This window comes from Aptenodytes forsteri, unplaced genomic scaffold (genome assembly GCF_000699145.1).
Source record: "Aptenodytes forsteri isolate BGI_AS27 unplaced genomic scaffold, ASM69914v1 Scaffold92, whole genome shotgun sequence".
In the NCBI taxonomy this organism is placed as follows: Eukaryota; Metazoa; Chordata; class Aves; order Sphenisciformes; family Spheniscidae; genus Aptenodytes; species Aptenodytes forsteri.
The window spans coordinates 6375147-6397308 of NW_008794581.1; the positions used below are offsets into that span (position 1 = coordinate 6375147).

General features: G+C 38.6%; 1 protein-coding gene across 1 annotated transcript in view; it reads left to right on the forward strand.

Annotated features, from left to right (window-relative positions):
- LOC103893436 (chondroitin sulfate proteoglycan 4-like) overlaps window positions 1-22162 on the forward strand; it is a 65572-nt gene that overhangs the window by 38765 nt on the left and 4645 nt on the right. Inside the window, exons 3-8 of the mRNA XM_009272560.2 lie at window positions 231-3800; window positions 4664-5134; window positions 5981-6157; window positions 11703-11901; window positions 15459-15590; window positions 19941-20113. Coding sequence (XP_009270835.1) covers window positions 231-3800; window positions 4664-5134; window positions 5981-6157; window positions 11703-11901; window positions 15459-15590; window positions 19941-20113 — 4722 coding nt within the window. The remainder of the gene's footprint in view (window positions 1-230; window positions 3801-4663; window positions 5135-5980; window positions 6158-11702; window positions 11902-15458; window positions 15591-19940; window positions 20114-22162) is intronic.

Sequence of the window (22162 nt, forward strand, 5' to 3'; positions counted from 1 at the left end):
GCACAACTGCAGAGGAGTCCATTCCCTCTTCTGCAATTATTCAAGTTGTATTTGTGATGGCAAGTAAACCTACACAAAATTTTAGTGGGATTTTATTTTTTCAATTCTATTTTGTAAATTACGTACTTAATATGAAAATATATGAAAATTAATCTATGAATGATATAGTAATATATGATTGTGAAAAATAGCACTTTGGATTTTGATAATTAAAATTCTGTCTCTTGCAGTTGAGAATTAACTTTGGCGTGGGGGAACGAGTACTGCATTCTCAGCAAAGATCTCAGCTGAATGATTTAGCTTGGCATCTGGTTGAACTACATCATGAACATGATAATGTCACATTGGTAATTGATAAACATGGTAGAACTAGTGCAAAAATGCCTGGAATTCTCTATGAATTAAATATTGATTATGGATTCTATGTAGGTGGTATTAGTAAACTTGACATTCCCTATCTTGTTGGAGCACTGCCCAATTTCCGAGGATGTATTGATGATGTGTCGTTCAATCAACTAGACATTCTGATGCCTCTGAGAACTTCTCCTGGCTTTAAAAATGTCCGTGAAGTTTCGGTGGGATGCAGTGATGAATTCTTTGCAAGCGAAGATGAACCCATTAGTTTCTTTAGTTCCAGATCCTATGTTTCTTTCCCATCATGGAATGTTGATGATGAAGGAATCTTGGAGTATACATTGCAAACCTCAGCTGCACGTGGCTTGCTGCTTTACCATCCTGGGCAAGCAGGAGATTTCATTGCAATGGAAATGGAAGATGGATTAATTAAGGCCTATGTTGGAAAACATAAAAATAGAACCCAGCTTTCCTCTCGTAGGCCCGTCAATGACAGTCATTGGCACTACATTGAACTGAAATTTACTGCAGAATATTTGCAGCTGACATTGGATGAAGAAACTGTGAAAAAATCATTGCCTCCCCACAGCAAGCTGCCACTTCTGAAGGGGTCTCTCTTTGTAGGTGGTGTAGATGACAGCACACGATCAGAAGTGATTAAGTTAGAGTTAACTTCAGTGTCTGGGAAGTATGCCAGAGGAGGGTCCTTCAAAGGTTGCTTAAGAGATCTGAAAGCCAATTCAGAAAAGAAATCGCTGAAGAATGTTCTGGTAACAAAGGACATTTCAGCTGGGTGTGAAACGGAGAGTGCTTTTAATTCAAATCTTTCTTTAGAGATGACTGTAACGAACCCTACTGTGAAAGCAGCCCCAACATTTGTCATTTTCCCTGAAAGCTCTGTCTCTTTGGGCAAGGAAGGCAAAAGCCATGTTTTAGTTCTAAGTAACTTGATTGTGCTAGAGGGCGGACAAGCTTCACTTGAATCTAAACATATTAAAGTCAACTTAGACTTTCAGAAATTAGGGATTCATCAATCACAAATTCTTTTTGAAATAAAGGAACCACCCTCTCATGGAGACTTGAAACTAGATGTTGAACCAGCGCACGAGGTAAATACATTTACTATGCAGGATGTGTGGCAAGGGAAGATTCTTTATGTCCATGATGGCTCTGAGGACACTTACGATTATTTTAATTTCTCCGTTTCTACCAGCAGTGAGAAGATTGTGCCTCCATATTTGCAAGGAAATGAGCAGCATGTGTTTAGCATTACTGTCAGTCCAGTAAATGATGCACCTGAGATCACACTTCCTGAGGGAAACTTGCTTCTTCTCTTAGAGAACTCAAAGAAACGTTTGACTAGTGATCTGATAAAAGTTCTAGATAAGGATACGGATCCTATGGCTCTCAGTCTTTCAGTGCTTGGAAATCTGAATGCCGATGCAGGATTTTTAGAAAATTCAAAGCATCCTGGAAAAGCGGTTACTACTTTTTCTAACAAGGACTTAAGAGAAGGCACTATTTTCTTTGTCCACACAGGCATCAAGAACTCAAGGATTGTTCTGAGGGCGAGTGATGGTGAGAAAGTGAGCAACACTGTTGTGTTACGTGTCATGGCAGTTCCTCTGGATTACAGAGTTGTCAACAACTCAGGAATAAAACTACTCCAAGGTGTTACAGCTCTGATCACACCTAGGCATCTGGCAGTTGAAACAAATGCCAACCTCCAGGAGCTGGAGATACGGTACGAGGTCACAGAGCCACCCCAGTTCGGGGAACTCCAAAGACAGCATTCAAGGGGGGAATGGAAGCGAGTCACCTCTTTTTCTCAACGTTCTGTTCAGCGCAGCCGTGTGAGATACTGTAGCACTTTTAAAGAAATTCAGCTGGAAAATGTTACTGACCAATTCAAATTCAAAGTTAGCATAGGAAACAGAATCAGTGAAGAGCATGTGTTTCCAATCAAAGTGAAATGGTTAAGGTACAGTTTATTGAAACATTCTCCTCTAGAAATTGAAAAATCAAAAAAGAAGTACTTGAATTCAAATAATCTTTTTGCTGTGATTGTGGATCTAGCAATACCTGAAAATGAGCTTCATTTTAAATTGCTGTCCCTACCAAAGAATGGACAAATACTGCTTAATGACCAGCCTTTGAAAAAAGATTCAGTCTTTAGCCAGAAAGATATTACTGATCAAAAAGTAGCATATGAATTAATCAGCGGATACCATGAAGACAACCGTGATTCATTTAGCTTCCTCATTTCTACAAAGTATCTGGAATCAAATTTATACGACTTTGAAGTCTACATCAAATCAGATTTGAGAAACATTATTTTGACTAATAATGGCCTAACTGTTACTGAAGGTGAAGGAGAGTTAATAACAAGCACAAAATTGTTTGTGCAAACACTGGATAATAAAACTTTCCAATATAAAGTTATACAGTTTCCTAAGCATGGGAAATTAAAACTCATTAATTTTTCAGGCTCATTCGAGAGTAATGACAATCTCATCACTTTCACTAACAAAGATATAACTGATAAGCGCCTTATGTATGTGCATGACGATTCTGAGACAGTGTTTGATGAATTTCTTGTCAGAGCTTCCAGTGAAGGGTCAGGAAAGTGGGCCAACTTTGATCCAGAAATAGAACCTTTGTCAGTAGAAATTGGATTCAACATTTCTGTCCAGCTGAAGAATGATGAGAAACCTGTACGTGTAATTGATAAGATATTTAACGTAATGAGAAATGGGCAGCGATTGTTAACTTTGGCAGATCTTTGCTATCATGATCCTGATTCTGATTTTGATGATGGACAGTTGCTATATACTAGACGTGGCATTTCCAATGGGGACTTGGTGCTAACAAATGATACTTTGCACAGACTCTACCAATTCAAACAAGCGGACCTGGAGCAAAAGCAAGTCCTGTTTATACACCGTGGTGCAGATTTTGGGCGTTTTGTGCTCTTCGTGACAGATGGCAAGCACTATACCTCTTTGCTTCTAGAAGTTAGTGCCACTGATCCTTATGTTAGGTTGGCAAATAATACAGGCTTGTTGGTTCAAAAAGGAAAAGAAGAAACTGTTACAACAGCTAACCTAAGTGCTATTACAAACCAAGATATCAGAAATGAACATGAGATTACATATGAAATACTCTCTTTCCCAAAATACGGAAGAATATATGTAAATAATCTATTGATGGATTCCTTTACTCAGCTTGATCTGATAAAGGGGTATGTGACCTACAGGCATGATGACAGCAACAGCCTTATTGACACATTTAACTTTACGGTCCATGCTAGAGATGTCCATCTGGATGCTGGAGTGCATGTTCGCATATATTTGGAAAGTCATCAGTGGCCACCAAGGATTGTGAACAAAAACAATCTCTTAGTTGAAGAAGGAAAACCAGTTAAAATCAGTAAAGGAAAACTGCAAGTAGGTTAACTGTGTTGTCCATTTCTCCAATCTTGTAGCAAATTTTCTTCGCTGCTTTCTCAGCCATTGCAATGTCTTTAGTCTCTGTCTTCTCTTCTTTAACTCCTTTTGGTTTTCACTAACATGACTGCATTCTGGATGTTTAATTCTGGAGAGACTAATACTAGCAAGCCTCCATTTCTAGAAAGGAAACGGATTATGTTAAAGAAAAAGACTGCCCATAGTCTTTGACTCTGTTACATATAGGTGCTTGAGAAAGTTAAGATTTGGAGATGCTGCACTTGTATATTTGTTTTAGCTATTACAATTGTTTGTAGTTAACGTTCATGTATCATTCTTAGTTGAGCTGGTGGGAAATGCCAAGGAAGAAAGGGTTTTGTTTCATTCAGTTTGGAGCTAGCCCAATTAACACTGTCTGAGGATTGCATCCAAAATTTTAAAAACATCGTCACAAACCTGAGGTCGTTTCCCTTTGGTTAATATTTTCCTCCCCATTGCTTGTGCGTAGCCCTTCAGTAACCACCACGAGGGGGCTCTGGCAGCACATGGCTGTGCTGCTGAAATCCTTGTTTCAGGCAGGGGTCTGCAGTGCTTAGGCTATTAGTTAATTCCGCAGTGTGTTCCTTTTCAAAATTTACAAATTTGGGGCTACAAAACACTCCCATGCCACGTTATTTAACAAGTCTACTTAAGGTATTACTGTATTGTATTAGAAATTTGCAGATATACCATGTAACCCAAACAAGGAATGCCAATTAATTAGGCAGGCAAACCAAGGGTTAAAAGTGAAAAATTCAGAAGAGAACTAAAGAATTTCCCTCATTTCTGTTTAAATAATTTTGGGGTATGTTTTTAAATTTAAGGTCGTTCATGAAAACAGTTCTCCATCAGAGATTGTGTTCACAGTAAGACAGCTTCCAGTACATGGATACATCCGGAAGTTTTCCTCAGAAGAAAGTTACCTTGGTGCTGACCAAAGGCCAGTTTTGAGCTTCACACAGCAAGATGTTGATGAGGGCAAAGTTCAGTACGTGCAGACAGTTTCTGACCAGCTAGATGACTGTTTTTCTCTGGATGTGAGCAACGGTGTCCGAACAGTGAGTGGAATAGACATCTCTGTAGACATCATCCCCAGAATGATTCCCCTTGAAGTACAGAACTTCACAGTAATTGAAGGGGGCTCGAAAGTCCTGGTGGAAGACTATCTAAAAATTTCTAGTAGACACTTTGCAGGACTCAGCTGTGAATTTATTTTAATGGAGCCGCCAAAACATGGGTATGTTGAAAACTCTCATGTTCCTGGAATAAGGTTAACCACATTTACCAGAAAACAGGTAATGCATTTAGATCTGCTTTGCTGTAGTCATGATTAATTCTTTGTATTGCTAAAAGCCAATTTTTGCCTGTAGTGAGATGATTTGGTGGGAGGTGGTAAGATGCACGAGTTTGAGCTTTATTTGGGCCTTGTACCGAAGATCTTTCTGCAGTTGCTAGCTGGTTCTTTGGGGTGGGAAGGGAGGGTGCCTCGTTGTTGTGGTGAACCACATCACTTTCTTGTGAGCCACTGGTCACACAGATTAGTGTGCTATAATCACAGTAGACTGATGGGCCAGTCATACTCAGGCAGAGTTGTTGATACTCTGGAAACTTAAGACAGACAGACTGTGGGTACATTTTGAAAAGACCAGAGGAAATGGTGTGTAGATTGAACAAGGAGGAAAGTGGAAAAAAAAATTTTTTTTAGGTCATGTCTTTGCTCACAGAGAGCCAGTATATGCATAATAAGCTAATTTTCAGTCTTTTAGCTCTAAGAAGCAAAACTATCATAAGTCACCATCTACTAATACTATGTTCAGTTTATAGATTCCAGGAAACATTGTGGTGAATATAGTGGTATTGGATTTTCCATTTTCCCTTCAGGGGGAGGGGGACTGCCAAGACTGGCAAGTTAAGATACTCTGGCTAGAGGAATGGACAGATGAGCTGTAAAATTTGCTGTTGTGGACAGAACAAAGATAGAGGTACAGATGAAATATGAGCATAAATAAAGTCTTCGAACTCATAGAAAGTTGAGGCAGTAATACAGAGGGGCCTGACTAGACTTGAATATTTTTGCTTTTCTAATGTGGCATTAATTTTGTTTTAGCCTCTTTAATTTTTCAGGTTGTCGTATTTTTCAGGTGGAACAAGGATTAATCTACTATGTTCATGATGACAGCGAGGAACTGATGGACAGTTTTACTGTGATAGTAAATAACACAGAATTGTGGAAACAAAGCTTGCCCCAAACTGTATTTGTAACAGTTACTGCAGTAAATGATGAAGCTCCAGTTATAAAAGTTAACAGAATTCTTCAGGTATGTTTGTCAACATTTTGAAATGTTAAAATTATTTCTAACTGATACCATTTAATGCACCTTCATTAACAGAGTATTAGGTTTGTATCTGGTGGCATAGTCAATATAATAAATGGTGGTCCTGGGGTTTAAACAAATTAGTGTTAATGAAGGGAGGCAGTACATGAGTAATGTGTATTTAGGGAGATTCTAGTCATCATGAAGAACATTTTCTGCTGTTGTAATGTAAAGTTTATCTAGAAGGCTGACTGAGCTTTCTTTTAATCTTAAAGATACATGAAGTCTCTTGGACTGACATAGGGCTTGTGGGGTGGGATGGCTTGCACCTGGATCATTGTTGTGTTTTAGTGTTGTCTGCTAGGGTGTCTTGAGGGCTGTTAATGAACAACGTATCTTAGAAAAGTACCAAGAGTGGTGATGATGAGGGTGCAAACATCTCACTGTTGTCTTTGCACAGCCTTCAGACCCTGTGCCTCTTGCCATTAAGTGTACCGAAGGGTCAGACCTGCTGAGGTCTGCTGCCTGCTCCTCTCCGGATCCCCAGTGGGACAGTACAAAAGAAGAGAGCAGCATTCTCACTGGCACTTCATTAGAGAATTGACTATGTGTTGGGTATTTCTGGTACAAACCAGGAATGTTCCCTTCTTTAAAAGTTCCTGATAAGAATAATACAACACAATCTGTGAAAATCTGGTCTGTTAGAGGTCCTCAAAATACTAGTGCAGATACTGAAGCTGTTACTGTGTGACACTGTGAGCTAAAAAAGGGACGTCCTAGCTTGTTTCTAACTCCACCCCCCCCAAAATTCCTGAAGAAAATTTTAAAATTGTTGACTGATGCTACCTTTTGCTCTTAATAACCATAGCTGGCTTTTTAATCTTTCGATCTTCGAAAAAAGTCACTATTGTCATTTCAGTTTCAGTGCTTTTTCAGATTTATTTATTTATTTATTTATTTATTTATAATCTTGTTATTTGTTTGTTTTATAATAGCACTCAATAACCAGAACCAGTTTATTATGGACATTGTGCCCATGTAAACCAAAAAGCCCCCATGTGTAAAGGCTTCCAATCTGAGATCTGATGAGTAAAAACAAATTAGGTGACTCTGAAAAGCAGAATGAAACGGATATGGGTTAGCTAATGAACCTGCGGTCACAGTAAACCAGCTGAGAGGCATCAAGACAGAGAAGGTATTTAGGAATAGGTTTGAAAGAAGCTAAGCAGGGTATTCTGAGGCTACATCATCCCCAGTTTACAAATTGGTGGCACCTAAAACATGCATTTAATTTTACATATTTCGTTGTGTGTTGTAGAGGGAGAATGGATTACTGTAAAGATGATCATAACCTTGTGTTGTGTATTTAGCCTTTTCACATGAGAAAAGACATAATTTTTAAACAGCAATAGTGCTAGTATTGTGCAACTTTGCAGTTACAGTAGGTAATCTGTGATAATCTGCAGACGCCCACAGCACAAGACACCCTGAGCCGTGCAGAGACTGCTGGTAGAAGGGCAGACACACTTCACAAGTGTTTGGGTGGTACAGAGTAAAACCTTCCCGGGTTAAAGTAATTACAGTGGTACTCTACAGGCATCAGCACAGCACGCAGTAATGTTTGTCTAGTCACAGATGAGAGGGATATATGTCCAGTCAGAAGTTTTTCTGTGTCTCCCTTCTGGTGCATTGCTGGCATTGAACTGCAATCTGTTATCAGAACTGAGGCCATGCAGTGCACTGCAGTGCAACATATGGATTTTTCTAAAAATATCTGTAAGTCTAGGCTTCCCAAGTACAATGATAACACAGCTTAACCTAGCCAAAGTTCGTCCTCTCTGCTGGGGAGGCAGTTTGCATACCCAGAACTAAGATGCTGCCTTTGTGCCGGTGGTTTTGCTGGTCATGCATAAGCTATTGCTGAGAAATAACCTTTATTTTTTTCATTAATATGCACATGTATGTTGGATTCATGTGCAGACTAAAACGAAGCTGGCCGTCGAGTTATATGCTGGGAGGAATACACTGAGATGATCCTTGTCAAAGCAAACTTGCACATCCCAAGTAGGTGGGAGGAAATGGATTTTTCTTAGTCCTCCTAAATATTGAGATGAGCTGGGCATTCCTGTGTAGGGTGATACTTGCTGGCCCCATGTCCTAGCCAAGCAGTCTCTGCTCCTCAAGGACATTGTTCGTGATGAATGTTGAGTAATAAACTGTGTGTTGCTTTTAAAAAGGCAGTAGCTCTTACATTTTTTGAAAGGTTGGAAATGTACAAAAGGTATAAAATGAGGGACCAGTACTGTGAAAACTGAGGTCCAGTAGGACCATTTGAATTGACTGAAGTTTAGCACCTCAGAAATTTTGCAGATCTCTATATAAAGAGTTAGAAAGAACTGCTGAACAGTTAAAAAATAGGTTAGCTTTTGGCATTTGCTGTTGAGAAATAGCTTCTGTGAAGAGCTGCATTACGTGGCCAGTGGTGTTGGCATGGATATATGAAAGTTAATTTTGGCCTTTGTCACGGGGCTTCTGGCCAAATGCAAGAAACTGCTGAACATGAGCACACATGCTGAACGAGTCCTTCAACTCTAGCTCCCTCAGTTCTGAGGCATCCATAACATCCCTTCTTCAAACAACCTTGTCTGTTGTTATCAAAGTTATGAACACCATCAAGGTTATGAACACCATGGGAGGAGTTTCACGAGGACAAACAGCCAAACATTTTGGGAGTTGTTTCTGATTTTTCTCTAGGAAGTGAAAGTAAGTGAAGTTTTTAGGGGTTTGGATTTTTTTTTTTTTTTTTTGGTGGTTTGGGTTTTTTTTTTGAAGTATTTACATTAACATAACTTATGAGATACAGAAAATTCTACTGTTCTGAGAGCTTCTGTAATATATGCTAGTAATCCTTGCATTTAATTTAAAGCCTTTCCATTAGAACAGTAAATGCATGAGCGATACATTTATTTAGAAACTGTAGAGCATTTTAGGTATAATTTCCTAAAATTTCCACAGCTTCTACAGCCATTTTTTTTTCTGGGGTGGGAATGGGGAAGAGAAATAGGATATTTTTAAGAATATCACTATCCTGGCACTATTTGCCGTGTTTAAATATATTTACGGGTAGCGATGCTGTGAAATGACTGTATCCTCCTGTTGCCACAAGAGGGCCGTATTTTCCTAAATTAGATTTTTTTTTTAAATCCAAATTAAAACACTGAAATTTTTTTTTCTTTAAATTGCTCACTTACCAGAGTGTTAAAATGGCTGTGAATATAGAGTGTCTGGTAGGATATGTTGCTACATACTGGTAAGCTGAATGCTGTAAGTAGAGCAGAATGGATTATTTCCCAGTGGGCAGGGTCATGAACCTTTTTTTGGACCATGCTTGTGGAATGTGTTAGGCACATGCAAAATTAGTGTAATGCTACATCCTGGAAATTCAGATACAGTTTTCATGGTGCTCTTCAAGGAGGACTTCATCCCAGATGTGGAAAATAAGCCACTTGTACAGTATTTGCAGTATTCTGAGTGTCCGCTTCCCTACAGCCCTTCTCAGCTCTTGGATCTCCTTTCATTCCTCAAGGATTGTGTTGCAGGTCATGGAGCACCTCAGCATGTACAATACTTTAAAAAGCATTGTGTGTTAGTGTGCTGGAACAACAGAAAAACACTGGCTTTATAGAAAAAAAGCTCATTTTTTCCTTTAGTAAGAGAAAAAATTTTGAAACTTTTGGACATTTAATGAGTCATTTGTAATAACATGTTTGCATAGTCCTTTCTTATGTTTTTGCATATTCTGTGCCTTTTATTTTCTGTGTAGAATAATCTGAATTAAGTGCTACTGAGATGACTTAAAGGATCTCAGTACAAAACCACTGACACTGATGTGCTTATTTGGTGCCGCTCAGTAAGTCAGCCTTTGCTATTAGTTACCATCCTGTGTTTTCACAGGTGGTGTCTTTTATCGAACTTTGATAATAGTAATTACATTACAGAGAAATACGTATTTCGAAGGAGAAAATAGCTATTTCCTGGTTGCAAGATATTTTCTATTATAAAATGTAACACAACTTCTTTATCAAACTTTTTTTGAAATACGTATCGAAGGAGAAAATAGCTATTTCCTGGTTGCAAGATATTTTCTATTATAAAATGTAACACAACTTCTTTATCAAACTTTTTTTCTAATTAGAAAACACATATAATTTCATTTTAGTATCTCTTTTTCCATGGCACGTATTTTGTGACACAATATAGTCTGAAATCTTTCCTCTTTTGAAACGTCATGGCAAAAATCCCAGTGGCTTTAAAAGGTTTTCTTCCATGGTTTTTATTAAAAAGTAAAATTAATACTTAGAGAAAAATCTGTGATTGCTGATTTTTTGTTTTTGGTGGAGGTAAAATGCCCTTTGTCAAGGATCACGTTTCCTCTTCAACCATTTGGTATGATGTTCTTACCAGATATTTGTTATGTGTACTAAGACCCTAGGAGGACTGGAAGGGACGATGCAGTATGCATTTTGAAGCTCAAGCTGAGATTTTTAAAGGCTCAGGCTCTTAAGATTGTACGCTATATAAACTCTGCATGGAAAGAATTGGTATTGATATATTGAATATTTAGGAATTTAATTTCATGTTGAGATAAATATGTATTGTTCTTTGTTAGTGCTGTCTGTAATTCCAAATAAATACAGCAAAGATGAAGAGTAAAATGGGCTGTTGCTTATTGTTTCCAAACAAGAAATTATCCAGTGAGGTATGGATGAAGCTCAGATAGCAGTCCTTTCTGCTTGAAAGAAGGATCTTGCAGTTTGTGCACATCTTAAGCTAAAAAAACCAAAAGCATTTAGATTTACTAGAATTAAGTCATGGGTTTTATAACATCTTTCCAAATACTAGTTAGCTAATTTGTCTGGAAGCATGACCTTACAAAGTGCTAAGCAGCTGTTGGAGGTGTTGATTCCTTCATCTCCCACTGGACAGAGCACCTCTGTGGGTTATTTGGTGCACTAAAAAAGGGCCTTTAGTGCATGTTGTTAGAAGGAAATAATGCAGCTACAAGAAGTGTTCCTTTTGTATTAGAGATTTTGCTGTCCCCAGGCTGTTTTTCTTTTTTCTTTTCTGCTGGTGAAAGTAGAGCATATTGAATACTTTCCTGCTGTGAAGTACATGACACTAGTATTCATGTGTATGTGTTGGAAAGGAGCTCCTTGACTCAGTTATCAAAATACAATTTTGTTATGTTTGTAAGAGTTTGGATAGTGCCTGACAAATAGAGCACTCATGCTGCAGCTGTCTAAAACTCGGTGTAGGGCCTGTTTTCTTGTATTATTTTGTGGTCTTGTTTTTTGAAAACCATTTGCCAATATTAACTATTCTGGTCGATGATCAGAGATTTGGATGAACAGTAAGGAAACCTGTCATAGCTGCTAATGTTGCACAGCACAAATCTTTATTCTTTTTCTTTGAAGGTTTTTTCCCCCCTGATTTCTTTTGTATGCATTTTCTTTATTATTACTATTTTTTTTTATTTTTGCTTTTCTAGGTCTGGGTGGGTTCAGTCACAGAAATAACTATTGATGACCTCTGTGCAGAAGACAAGGACTCCTCACCATCAGAACTGATATATTCCATTACTCCACCTAGCAATGGGCACTTGGCTCTGAAGTCATTTCCAAACAAGAGCATCCTTAGTTTTACCCAGGCTCATATAATTGAAGGGCAACTGGTATTTGTACACAATGGTATGTGGTTTCAAAAATACCACCTCTGTTACCAAAATACTGCTCCTATTCAGTATATTTGTGTTTGTAATCCTTTGAAGATCTTGTCATGTCACAAAAATCTCAGAGCACCGGTTATGTGATACATGATCTCACAAACTAAACAGGAAAGGGTCTGATGACTACTTAAATGTGTGCTCACCAAGAAACCTTGGTGTATTAGTGGTTTATTTGGTAGCAGCCTTCTTTCTGAATGCAGGTTTGCAGTAGGGGAACGTTGCCTTGCAGCTTTCAGAAATATGAAATGCATTTTTTTGACCTTTGTAATTGAGAATCTCCTGAAGCCTTTCTGTCTTGCTACAGTGCAGAGCTATTCATGGACCAACAGTCTCTCAGATATCTGCCACAGTGTAGTTGTGTTCCTGAGCAGCTCTGGGCAATGAAATTATGGGTCATTTGGGTGATGTCAACCTCTCTTTCAGGCTGTGAAGGAATTCAGCTTTAACCATTGACTTTTTTCTGCCAGTGGCCAGAGCTAGAGATTGGGTTATTTGTGCTGCTGCTACAGAGAGAATGTGTGGGCAATAAAAAAAGAAGTCAGGGCAGCTTCATGCATCCTTGAGTGGCAGTGCTGGGAAGCCACAGGAATGAAGATCCCAGCAGGGTTCCAGCCAGCGGAAGAGGTGGGGCTTTTACAGGGCAACAGCTGCTTTTCTCCTGCTCCAGCTCTATTATCATGTTACCTCAGCTGAAAGAAGAAAGGAGGTGCTAAAGAAGGAATAAACCAGTTTTGGGGAAGGAGATGGAAGAGGTATAGCACTCTCTTGTCAACCCTGAGGCAGACTGGGATTATTTCCAGTGCTCCCTTGGGTGCAGCAGTCGCTCCAGATCTGTGCTGTGTCTTCATGAGGCTTGGTGCAGGTTAAAGTGCTCTGACTTCTGATGCGCTGTCTTGCAGAGTGCATATGTGTTGCTGAAATTGCTTTACAAGCAGCTACTGGGGAGCTCTAAGTATCCTGCTCAAATAATTTGGTCAGGAAATGAAAGGTCAAGAGCATGGCAAAAGTGAGCCACGCTGTTTAAATTGTTCCGAGGGAGACTGACGTGTAAAAACCCCTATGGTGGTAGGACGATGGTAGTCTCAGTGTGAGGAAATGAATCCACTCTGTGTTCCAGAAAGGGCAAATGCACATCTGTAGCCTTAGGAAGTGAATCTTGATTAATAAAAGTAAAAAGAACAGCAAATTTCATTTTCCAGTGAGTGAGAGTGTGGGTTGTACAGTAAATTTGAAATGTAAAATTGCCCAGGTCACGTGTCAGCTCTTGCAGCTGCTCTGGCTCTGCCATCCGCTCAGCCTCATGGCTTCCAGTGTTTCAGAAAGTACTTTGGACATTTTGCTTCTTTTCCTTTCTCAGTCTGTGATTTTCTTTCCTCCTTCATCTTGGACTGTTGCTAGAAGTGTACTTCTTACTCTCATCTCCCTCCCAGCCTTGTCCTGGGGCCTTTCCTTATCTGGTCGCTGTCATTCAGCTTTTTACTCCTCTTCTCTTCAGCTGCTCTGCCCCTCGTCTTCAGTCTTCTAGTGTGTGCTAGCTTCTTTGGCTCCTCCTGGGAAGTACCCCCACTTCATGTTCTCCACAGCCTGGTGCCTACTCTTCCTACTCACTCTAACCCTTTCCAAGGGGAAGAGCAGCATCTTCTTGGCTAAGGCAGCTCTTCCATCCCCTGGCTGCTCCTCATGGCACCACAGATCTGTACATGGCAGTGACTCTTCATCCTCAGAATCTTTTGTACTGGCAAAGAAAGTACTACCGTACTTTGCTTTTATGCTCTAACATCAGACTTAATAAAATTTTCCCTTCATCTTTACTCAGTCTTGCGAGTTACATTAATGCTGCTTGTTCTGTGCTGTAAGTTGCAAATCTCCGTCTTTGTTCTCATGTTTCCCCCTTAAATTTTGTGTTTGTTTCCTCTGTAATCCCTGATTGTTCTGTCACCAGCATAAATGCAGAACCAGAACATACCTTTCCTTTTCTGTACTCCTCTTTCAGTGTGAGAATTCCTTCCCTTTTCCACCCTCATGTCACTCCAGGGTGCTCCCATCCCGTTTTCGCAGTATGGGGTCTGCCCTTAAACCCTGCCAGTGTTTTTCTTAGGGCAGTACTGAATTGAACTCCTGTTGGTTCTGAAGTCTCTGTGTCTTTTCAGTGCAGTTTTTACAGTCCTCTTTCTGGTGTCTTTTTTGTCACCTCTGATCAGATATGCCTTTAAAAATTAATTGCGATAAAATAATACATGCTCCACCCAAGCAGCACTTCAGGATTTAGTTCAGTTTCTGACTCTGCCAATGACAAAATGTCGGTGTCAATCGGGCAGTTGAGCTGCATTAGCCAAAAAAGCAAGTGAGGCTAAGTAAGCCTTTTTTCCCCAAGCTGAGGCAAGTAGTAGACTCTTCAATGCCTTTTTTAAATGTGCAACTACTTGTGCATTTTTATCAAGAGAAAACATCAGAGAATAAAAGCTTTTAAAATAAAAACAAAATGACCTGATCTTCCAGAGCTGCTTCAGCGCCTGGCTGGATATAAGAGCATTGCCTAGGGTAGCTGTTAACTGTTATCTCAGAACCCACATTTGATTCTTCTGATATGTTAATTTATAGTTAGGCAAGGAGTGCTGATCTTTAAGTGAAAGTACATGGCACCCTCTCACTTTCAGGATATGTATTCATGTAGCAGCATTTCATGGCTAAATTGGGCAAAGCAAGTAGAAGAGCAATGGTAACTGTTTGCAACAGTTAATGTTTCAATTTTTCATTCTTTCTACCTAATTAAACAATCTGGGGAACCTCTACTTAAAGCAAGATTTAGGAAGCTCTGTACACGTCAGTAAGTCAGTTTTGAGAGATGTATTTTTACAGGAATCCACTCAGACTCCTGGAGGTATTTCGCTATCACTTGTGCCAAAGTGCATATAGGTCCTAAGATTAAAGAAAAAAAATGTTCGTTTATTATAAGTACACATAACCTTTGAAATAGTTTAAGCTGTGACAACATATGCTCTTCAGCAAAACTGAAGTGGAGTGAAGAGGCAAAGGAAACAACCAGAGAGTTGATTCAGTCCTTTAAATGTAAATCAAAGTGAAAGAACATTCTAGTTGGTTTTCTCCCCAGATTCCTTCTTTGCCAAAATGTGACTACTTAGGTGCTTTGGTCCCTCCTAAGATAGAAAAGAACCAGGAAATTTGGGAGTCATTGTCTCCCCAAGTTTAACTTTGTTTCAGCTCCACTGGGGTCAGTGAAGAAAGGAAGGAAGGGGCACTCTGTTGATTTACATCTAAGGGATGTCTGGCCCTCAGTGTAAGCAACAGCCAGTAGTTCTTCCTTGGGAAGGTGTTCTCTGCATTATTAATTTATTTAATTCTAATTAAGATACAAAGGTACTGATCAAAAATTGCTTCAGGATGACTTTGGATATATTTCACTGTAGCCAAGAGCAAAAGGTGTCCAGTGTATGTTTCTATGTTTTGGATGATAAATAGAATAATACAAGAATAAATTTATGGTTTTGTTTTCTACAGGAGCAATGTCTGGAGGCTTCAACTTTCAGGTAACAGATGGTTTGAACTTTGCACCTCGACAGATTTTTAGCATCACAGCTCGGACGCTAATCATTAGCCTTGAAGTGAACAAAGGACTCGGAGTCTTTCCAGGTCTGTTTTTAAAGATTATCATGATTTCGTCCACTTGAAAAAATTGCATAATATATGGTTATTTGTCAGATAGCTATCTGGCTAAACTATAGAAAACTGTACCTGGGAACATCTATCTCTGATTTTTAAAAGAACAGTTATGTTTTCTCAAACAACATATTGCTCTCTTGTTTCATAGTCTGTAACTTTTTGGTATGCGCATGTGCTTGGGGTCATGGAAATTGGCAGTGAAATATATAAGCACAGTGTGACAATAACACTGTCTGCCTAAGCTCTGAACATTCCCCATTCAGATTTGTTTAAAAGCTCTGTTATAGTCATATATTTAGAGGTGTCTTAGCTGGTTGTGATTTTGCCTGGTAAAAGCAGAGTGAAGCTTGTGTCCGTAGGATTCTGAATAGCACATGTAAGCTTGCCAGACTGCTAGTTCATGTTCTTCTTGTTTGAGCTGAGTTATGGAGAGCAGTACAGACTCACTGATGAATCAGAAGGACTGAAAACTTTGATTTGTATTTGTGCATTTGGAATTAGTTGGATCAGCAGCTGAGTATTTTTTTAATGAAATCCTACTCCTGCAGGAGTGGATGTGTTAAGAGAGACTTACCAGAGACATTTACTGCTTTGCATTGGCAAGAGTAAGCCCTCATTGAGTTAGTAATCTAACATTAATTGCAGGATTAAAGCAGAAATGAAGATTAGACTTCTCTCAGCAATGTCTTGCATCACACTTTTGTTTGTCCTACCTTATTTTTGCTCTGAACACGATCTGTACAGCTAGAGGGAGATTGAGAATTGGTAAAGCTCTATAGGTATTAATCTGTACCTTGATTTATTAATTTGATACAGAAGAGGAGCACTTTAGTTTCTTAAACTTCCTGAATATAAGCTGCATAAACAAAGGTTTGCAAAAAAAGCCACTTAAACACAGGCAACAAAAAATGAGATTGTAGCAGCGTGATCTTCTAATTCAGCCAATGTAAATGGGATTCACATTAATCCACTTACAAGGCTTATTAATCTGCGATTTTGGTGTGTAAGGTTTCCTCAGGCACAGGATTTACAGGAATTCTATCTTAAGCCAAAGATAATTGTGAGAAAAGTATGCCTGATACTTCTATAGAGGGCAAAGTCTCTAGACTGTCTATCAGTTCTCCAGTTTGCAAAATAGAATATTTCTTTCAGCACTGCAAGCTGTATTCATCTAAGCCTACAGTTTTCCCCAAATTCTCGCTTACTTTGGGTTAGCAAAATTCCTTTTTGGTGTTAAAAAGTATTACTAGCTTTTTCACCTGTTCTCTTCATGATACTTTTTAAAGATGTTCTGGAGCTGTATGGGTTTCAGCTGTACTTGCTCATCATCAAATGATTATTACAACAATGATGGTGCCAAATGGTTAATACACATAAGAACAATAGCAGGTGTCCTGTTGTATTTTATAGCACTGCAGGAAAAGTTAATTTTGAGACAACTTGAAGAATCTTCTCTCTAGGGAAGTAAATATGATACTTTTTAAAGACGTTCTGGAGCTGTATGGGTTTCAGCTGTACTTGCTCATCATCAAATGATTATTACAACAATGATGGTGCCAAATGGTTAATACACATAAGAACAATAGCAGGTGTCCTGTTGTATTTTATAGCACTGCAGGAAAAGTTAATTTTGAGACAACTTGAAGAATCTTCTCTCTAGGGAAGTAAAAATTGAATATATCGTGAAGAATTTGCCGTGTCTTCATGACTGTGTATAAACTATTCTCTCAAGCATATTGTTCTGCAATTTTGTAAGAGCATGTACTGCTGTCTTCTTTTGTGTTGGATATACCAGATTTGTTTATACAATTTATGGATTTTTTTCTGTTCAACAGAAGCTTGTTTTACTCAGTGTGCTCAGTAAATTGACTGCTAGATATATGAGTTTTTTTCTTACGTATGCTAGATATCTACAATGCAAGGATTTGCTCTCTTCAGGGAAGCAATTGCTCAAAGAAGGAATGAGCCGAGTTGTTCTTTGAGAAGGAGAGGCAGTCTGACTTGTAGGTATTCGGAAGCAGAGCTGTCTAAGCAGTCAGTAGATGAGATGATTCATAACTGTTTAGCAGTGATAGGCAGACTGCTCATGCCAAAGCACTTTCCAAATCTTAAATGTTGGCAGTAAAAATGGATACCAAAATTATTAGGTACCGATAATGGCCTTATGCTGTTGCATTCTACTTGTATGGATCAGCTTGGCCCTACTCTGCATCACCCATCCTTGTTGTGTGTCTTCCTCCCCTATATCTGTTCCTTTCCCCTGTGTTTGGGTTGGGTTGGTTTTGCGATCTGTCTGCTCCCATGTTTGGGAACAAGCAGACAGTGTTCTCACTTCCCTTTTCTTCACCAGTCTGTTGGCTGGCAAATAACCTTCCTCTCCCTTTTGAGGTGTCAGAGCAGAGCAGAACTACTGTGGGTGCTGGAAAAGGTTCTCAAGTCTCAGGACTGAAGTGGGTGAAGAAGGTTATGTTTGGGGGAGGATCCCATTTTACAGGAAAGCATGAGAGACACTGTCTGTGGCCCTAGACTGTATTTCAGCCTGTGCTGTGCAGTGAGTGAGATCAGATCTATTAGGAACAAACGGGGACTTTGTGGCACACATCCTCTGTCCCCATGTCCCTGCACTGTGATGGTGGTAGTGGAGTAACCTGGTATGGTTATGAAAAATTGGAGTGGTAACTTATATCACTACAGTGTGACCATGTTTGAGAGTTAGTCTGTCTTACTCTGTTAAGGCAATGAGGCCTGATTTGCATAAGTAGGAGGTTATTGAGAAATAACTGTGTTTGCAGATACATGTGGTCTGATTAACTGTTGCTCTCAGTTGTACATTCCTGACCACATCTGCTGTACGCACAACACAAGGGCGTGCTTCTCGCTCTGCCTGTCACGCAAAAAAGGGAAGAGAGAGGAAGAGGTGGGAGACTTCTTGAATTAGATACAGTGTGGGAGAATTTTTCTAGACCTGAGGGACTGCTTCACTTTTCAAAGCATTATGGAGACAGGGAGGCATGGGAAGGGGAAAACAGGCAGAGCCAGATATCTCATGTTATTATAACAACTCTGTTTCAGAGTAGATGTAGTTTGAACCAGGGCACAACCTCATGTAAACAGGCAGAATCCTGACGTTACTAATGTCTTGCAAAACATCCCCATTTTTCAGTTTGCTTACCATGTTTTTTCTTCTGAATATTATAGCAGGAACGTGTTATTTTGTGTTATTCCTGTATAAACATTATGCTTTATTGAAGATGGATTGATAATTCAGACTTCAAGGGTACTGCTAGTATCTGAAATTATGTATTGATACCTATAAAAGCTCATTGCTCAAGAAAAAAAGAAAATGTAAAAGCAGAGGCGGAAGTGGGGGCAGGGGGAATAGGATTATGGGAATCTATTGCTCCTCCAAAAGTATCATTAAACATGAGATTTTTAGTTTGCTGAGCATAACATGAAACAGTGCATCAAAAAGGAGCCAAATAAAACTTATTTTTTCTTTTAGGAAATTACTAGGTTTGATTTTGTCACAGCTATGTCAGAGATTGTCTTGGTTTGACTGAATACCAGAAAGCTCTTTATAATCAGTATAATATTTATAATCTTTATAATATTTAAGCCAGAAGGTATTGGTTAGTGTGGTGCTATGTATTAAAAGGATTTTGTTACCCCTCAGTCTCCATCCATCTTAATAGTACATTATTTCAGTTCAGGCTGTTATTTCTATTGTGTTATGTTCTTCCTAATTTGTTTAATTCAGTATTTATTTTTTAATTTCATTTAATGAAAATAATCTTTCATATCGATAAAGTGTGGTTCAAGCTTCTGGTAATAATCGATTTTGGTTTCCATGTACACTAAAACCTTTGCTGTGTTAAGGCTTCTTCCTGCCAAATCACCCTGCCTTCTGTGGGCAACTGGGATTACCAAAAACATTAACAATGGTGACTTCAGCTGGAGTTTGAATTCAGTTCTAGACACATAATATAGGAAAAAGGCTTCTTGTACATGTTCTACTCCTTACTTTGGGTTGTTTTTGCAGAAGCTAGTATTTAGCGATTACATGGGCTGAAGAGAGCAGCACTTTTTTCATTTCTGTAAAAGAAAAGTACATCTTACTGATGGGCTTTTTGATTGAAAAACCTGTGGAAGAGTTGTAACTAGAAGGTAGATAGAAAAAGGGTAAAGCTACTGATCTTATAAAACATTGTTAAAATGCTAAGTAGAATACCTAGATGAGAGGGTGAGTTGTGCATACAAAACTTACCCTTTGGGAAAAATTGCTGTTGCAAATATATGTTACTTATAACTGACATTTTTTAGGTTCCAGGAAACCTATTTCACGACATGATCTGAAAGCTGTAACCAATGATGTGACCAATGCAGGAAACAGAACTATAACTTTTATGATTGTTACTTCCCCAAAACTTGGAAGGCTGATCAGAGTAAATTCTGATAATACCACTCAGGAAATCCTCAGTTTTACGCAGTCTATGGTAAGTATTTACTTTATAATAGCTAGTTCAGGGGTAGATTGTTACTTCAAAGGGCATCTCAGTTGCTTGTTCTTTGATCCATTTATACCTGTTAAGTAACCAGGCATATGTGACGCATCAGTGCAATCGCCCAGATTTGCTGTGTCATTAAATATCTGGCATCTAGTAATGAATGCAAGAGGAGCCTTTGTTCCCCTCTGCTTGGATACTAGCAGAGTCTTGGCAATTTCCATGGGTTTGCCTGTAACAGTATTTTTCAGGAAGAGCTGTTCTGGTGCCATTAACCAGCAGTCCGAGGTTAGAAGCCTTTGGTTTTTGGCAGAAGGAATAGCCTTTTGCTCTGTGAAAAGTCCAAGTATCAGATTCATTTCAGCTGTACACAGTCCTCATGGGTGTCCCCAAGAGGACTTTTATTGACTTGATTGGCTGTGATAGTAAGTGTTTAAAGAAACTTAACTGTGATACAGGGTCTCATAGTTGAATGACTAAAATGTGGCAGCTCATGTAACTTGATGGAAAACATTCTTTTGCAGCTGAAAAGAAATTACTTATGTCTATGTGCAGAATGTGAATATAACTGCGTGCTCTGCGTGCAGTTAAGTTATTCTCAGAAAATCTAAGCGGGGGAGATAAAAAGAGCTCAATCTCCTGATTTTGCTGGAGGAAAAATGAAGAGATAATTTGGTCTTAATCTACATTTACAGATTTTAAAAGTGGCTGTTTGATTTAGTGTATGAAGGAATGAGAAAATCTATTGGCCAGAAATTGAAACTTGACCAGTAAAACCTGGGAAAAATGTTGACATTTTTACTAGTTATCATCGAGCTTTGAAACAACCTGACCAAGGACTGTGGTGGAATGAATCTCCACCTGAATTTTATAAATCAAGATGAATACAGAATGTTTCTCTTAAAACTACATTCTAATCCCATTATGTTATTGGTCTGTTGCAATAGTTGCTGAGTATTGTCTTACATTATGAGGGAGATGAACTGTATAATGACATTGTTCCTTTCTATTCCTAAAATGTGTGATATTTATGAGCATTAGATCAAACAGTTAAGCATGTCAGACAGAAAATCTTTCAGCTAAGGTTTTGAGGTTTTACTCTTTTTGCCTGTGGATATGATCTTCACATATGTTTGTCAGACAATGCTGTGTCAGAACATGCCATTTATTCTCTATAGCTTTAGTTCTTACTAATGTATAGCTAACTTTCCTTTGAACTTTGTAAATTGTGTAAGGATTTGAGCTGTAATAATGTGTATGCTTTTCTTCTCTGTTGGAGGTATTTGTATTGGCCATTTTCACTTCAAACAAGTAGAGCTAAGTGACTTATTGCAGGTAGAATTAAGGTATCCTAACCAGCTTGCTATTTATTCTGGTAGAGAATGAGGTATAAGGGAGAGAAAAGAGATCCTAAATAAACTTTTGCTGTCTAGCGTGTTGTAGCCATATGAAGTTAAATATCAGTGAGAAAATGACATTGATATTACAAACATTCTCCATGTAATGGAGAATAAGGCATTCAATTTCTGTTTGGTAATAAGAAGCTTGTAAATCTGATTTGAATTGAAAATATTTTGCATGAGTTTAGTTCTTTGGGTTTTCATTGACTTCATTCTGTATTGAACTTGAAACTTCTCTTCTGAAAAGTACTATGCAGCTAGCTTATAAAAGCAGTTAGCACTTTTGCAGTGGTGCTGAACTCTTCCCTATGCCCTGTGGTTTATTGCTTCGTTGCCAAAGAAAAAAAAAATAATTGAAATCACTGTTGCATTCCAAGAAATTTTTTCATGGCCATTTGTTGTTCAGCCAATATAAGAAAATCAATTGTGCATTAAACACACTTGAATAACACAGTCATTTTCAACATGATGTTTGGTTTTTTTTCTCTGTCAGTACTTTCTGTGGTGTCTTAGAAGTATTTTCGTCTTGCAGCAAGCCACAATTTCTTCATTATATTTAAAGTCATTACAGAGGTAAACACAGAAATCCTCACCAATTCCATTCTCTTCTTAGTCCAGATACTAGCATGAGCTTGCAATT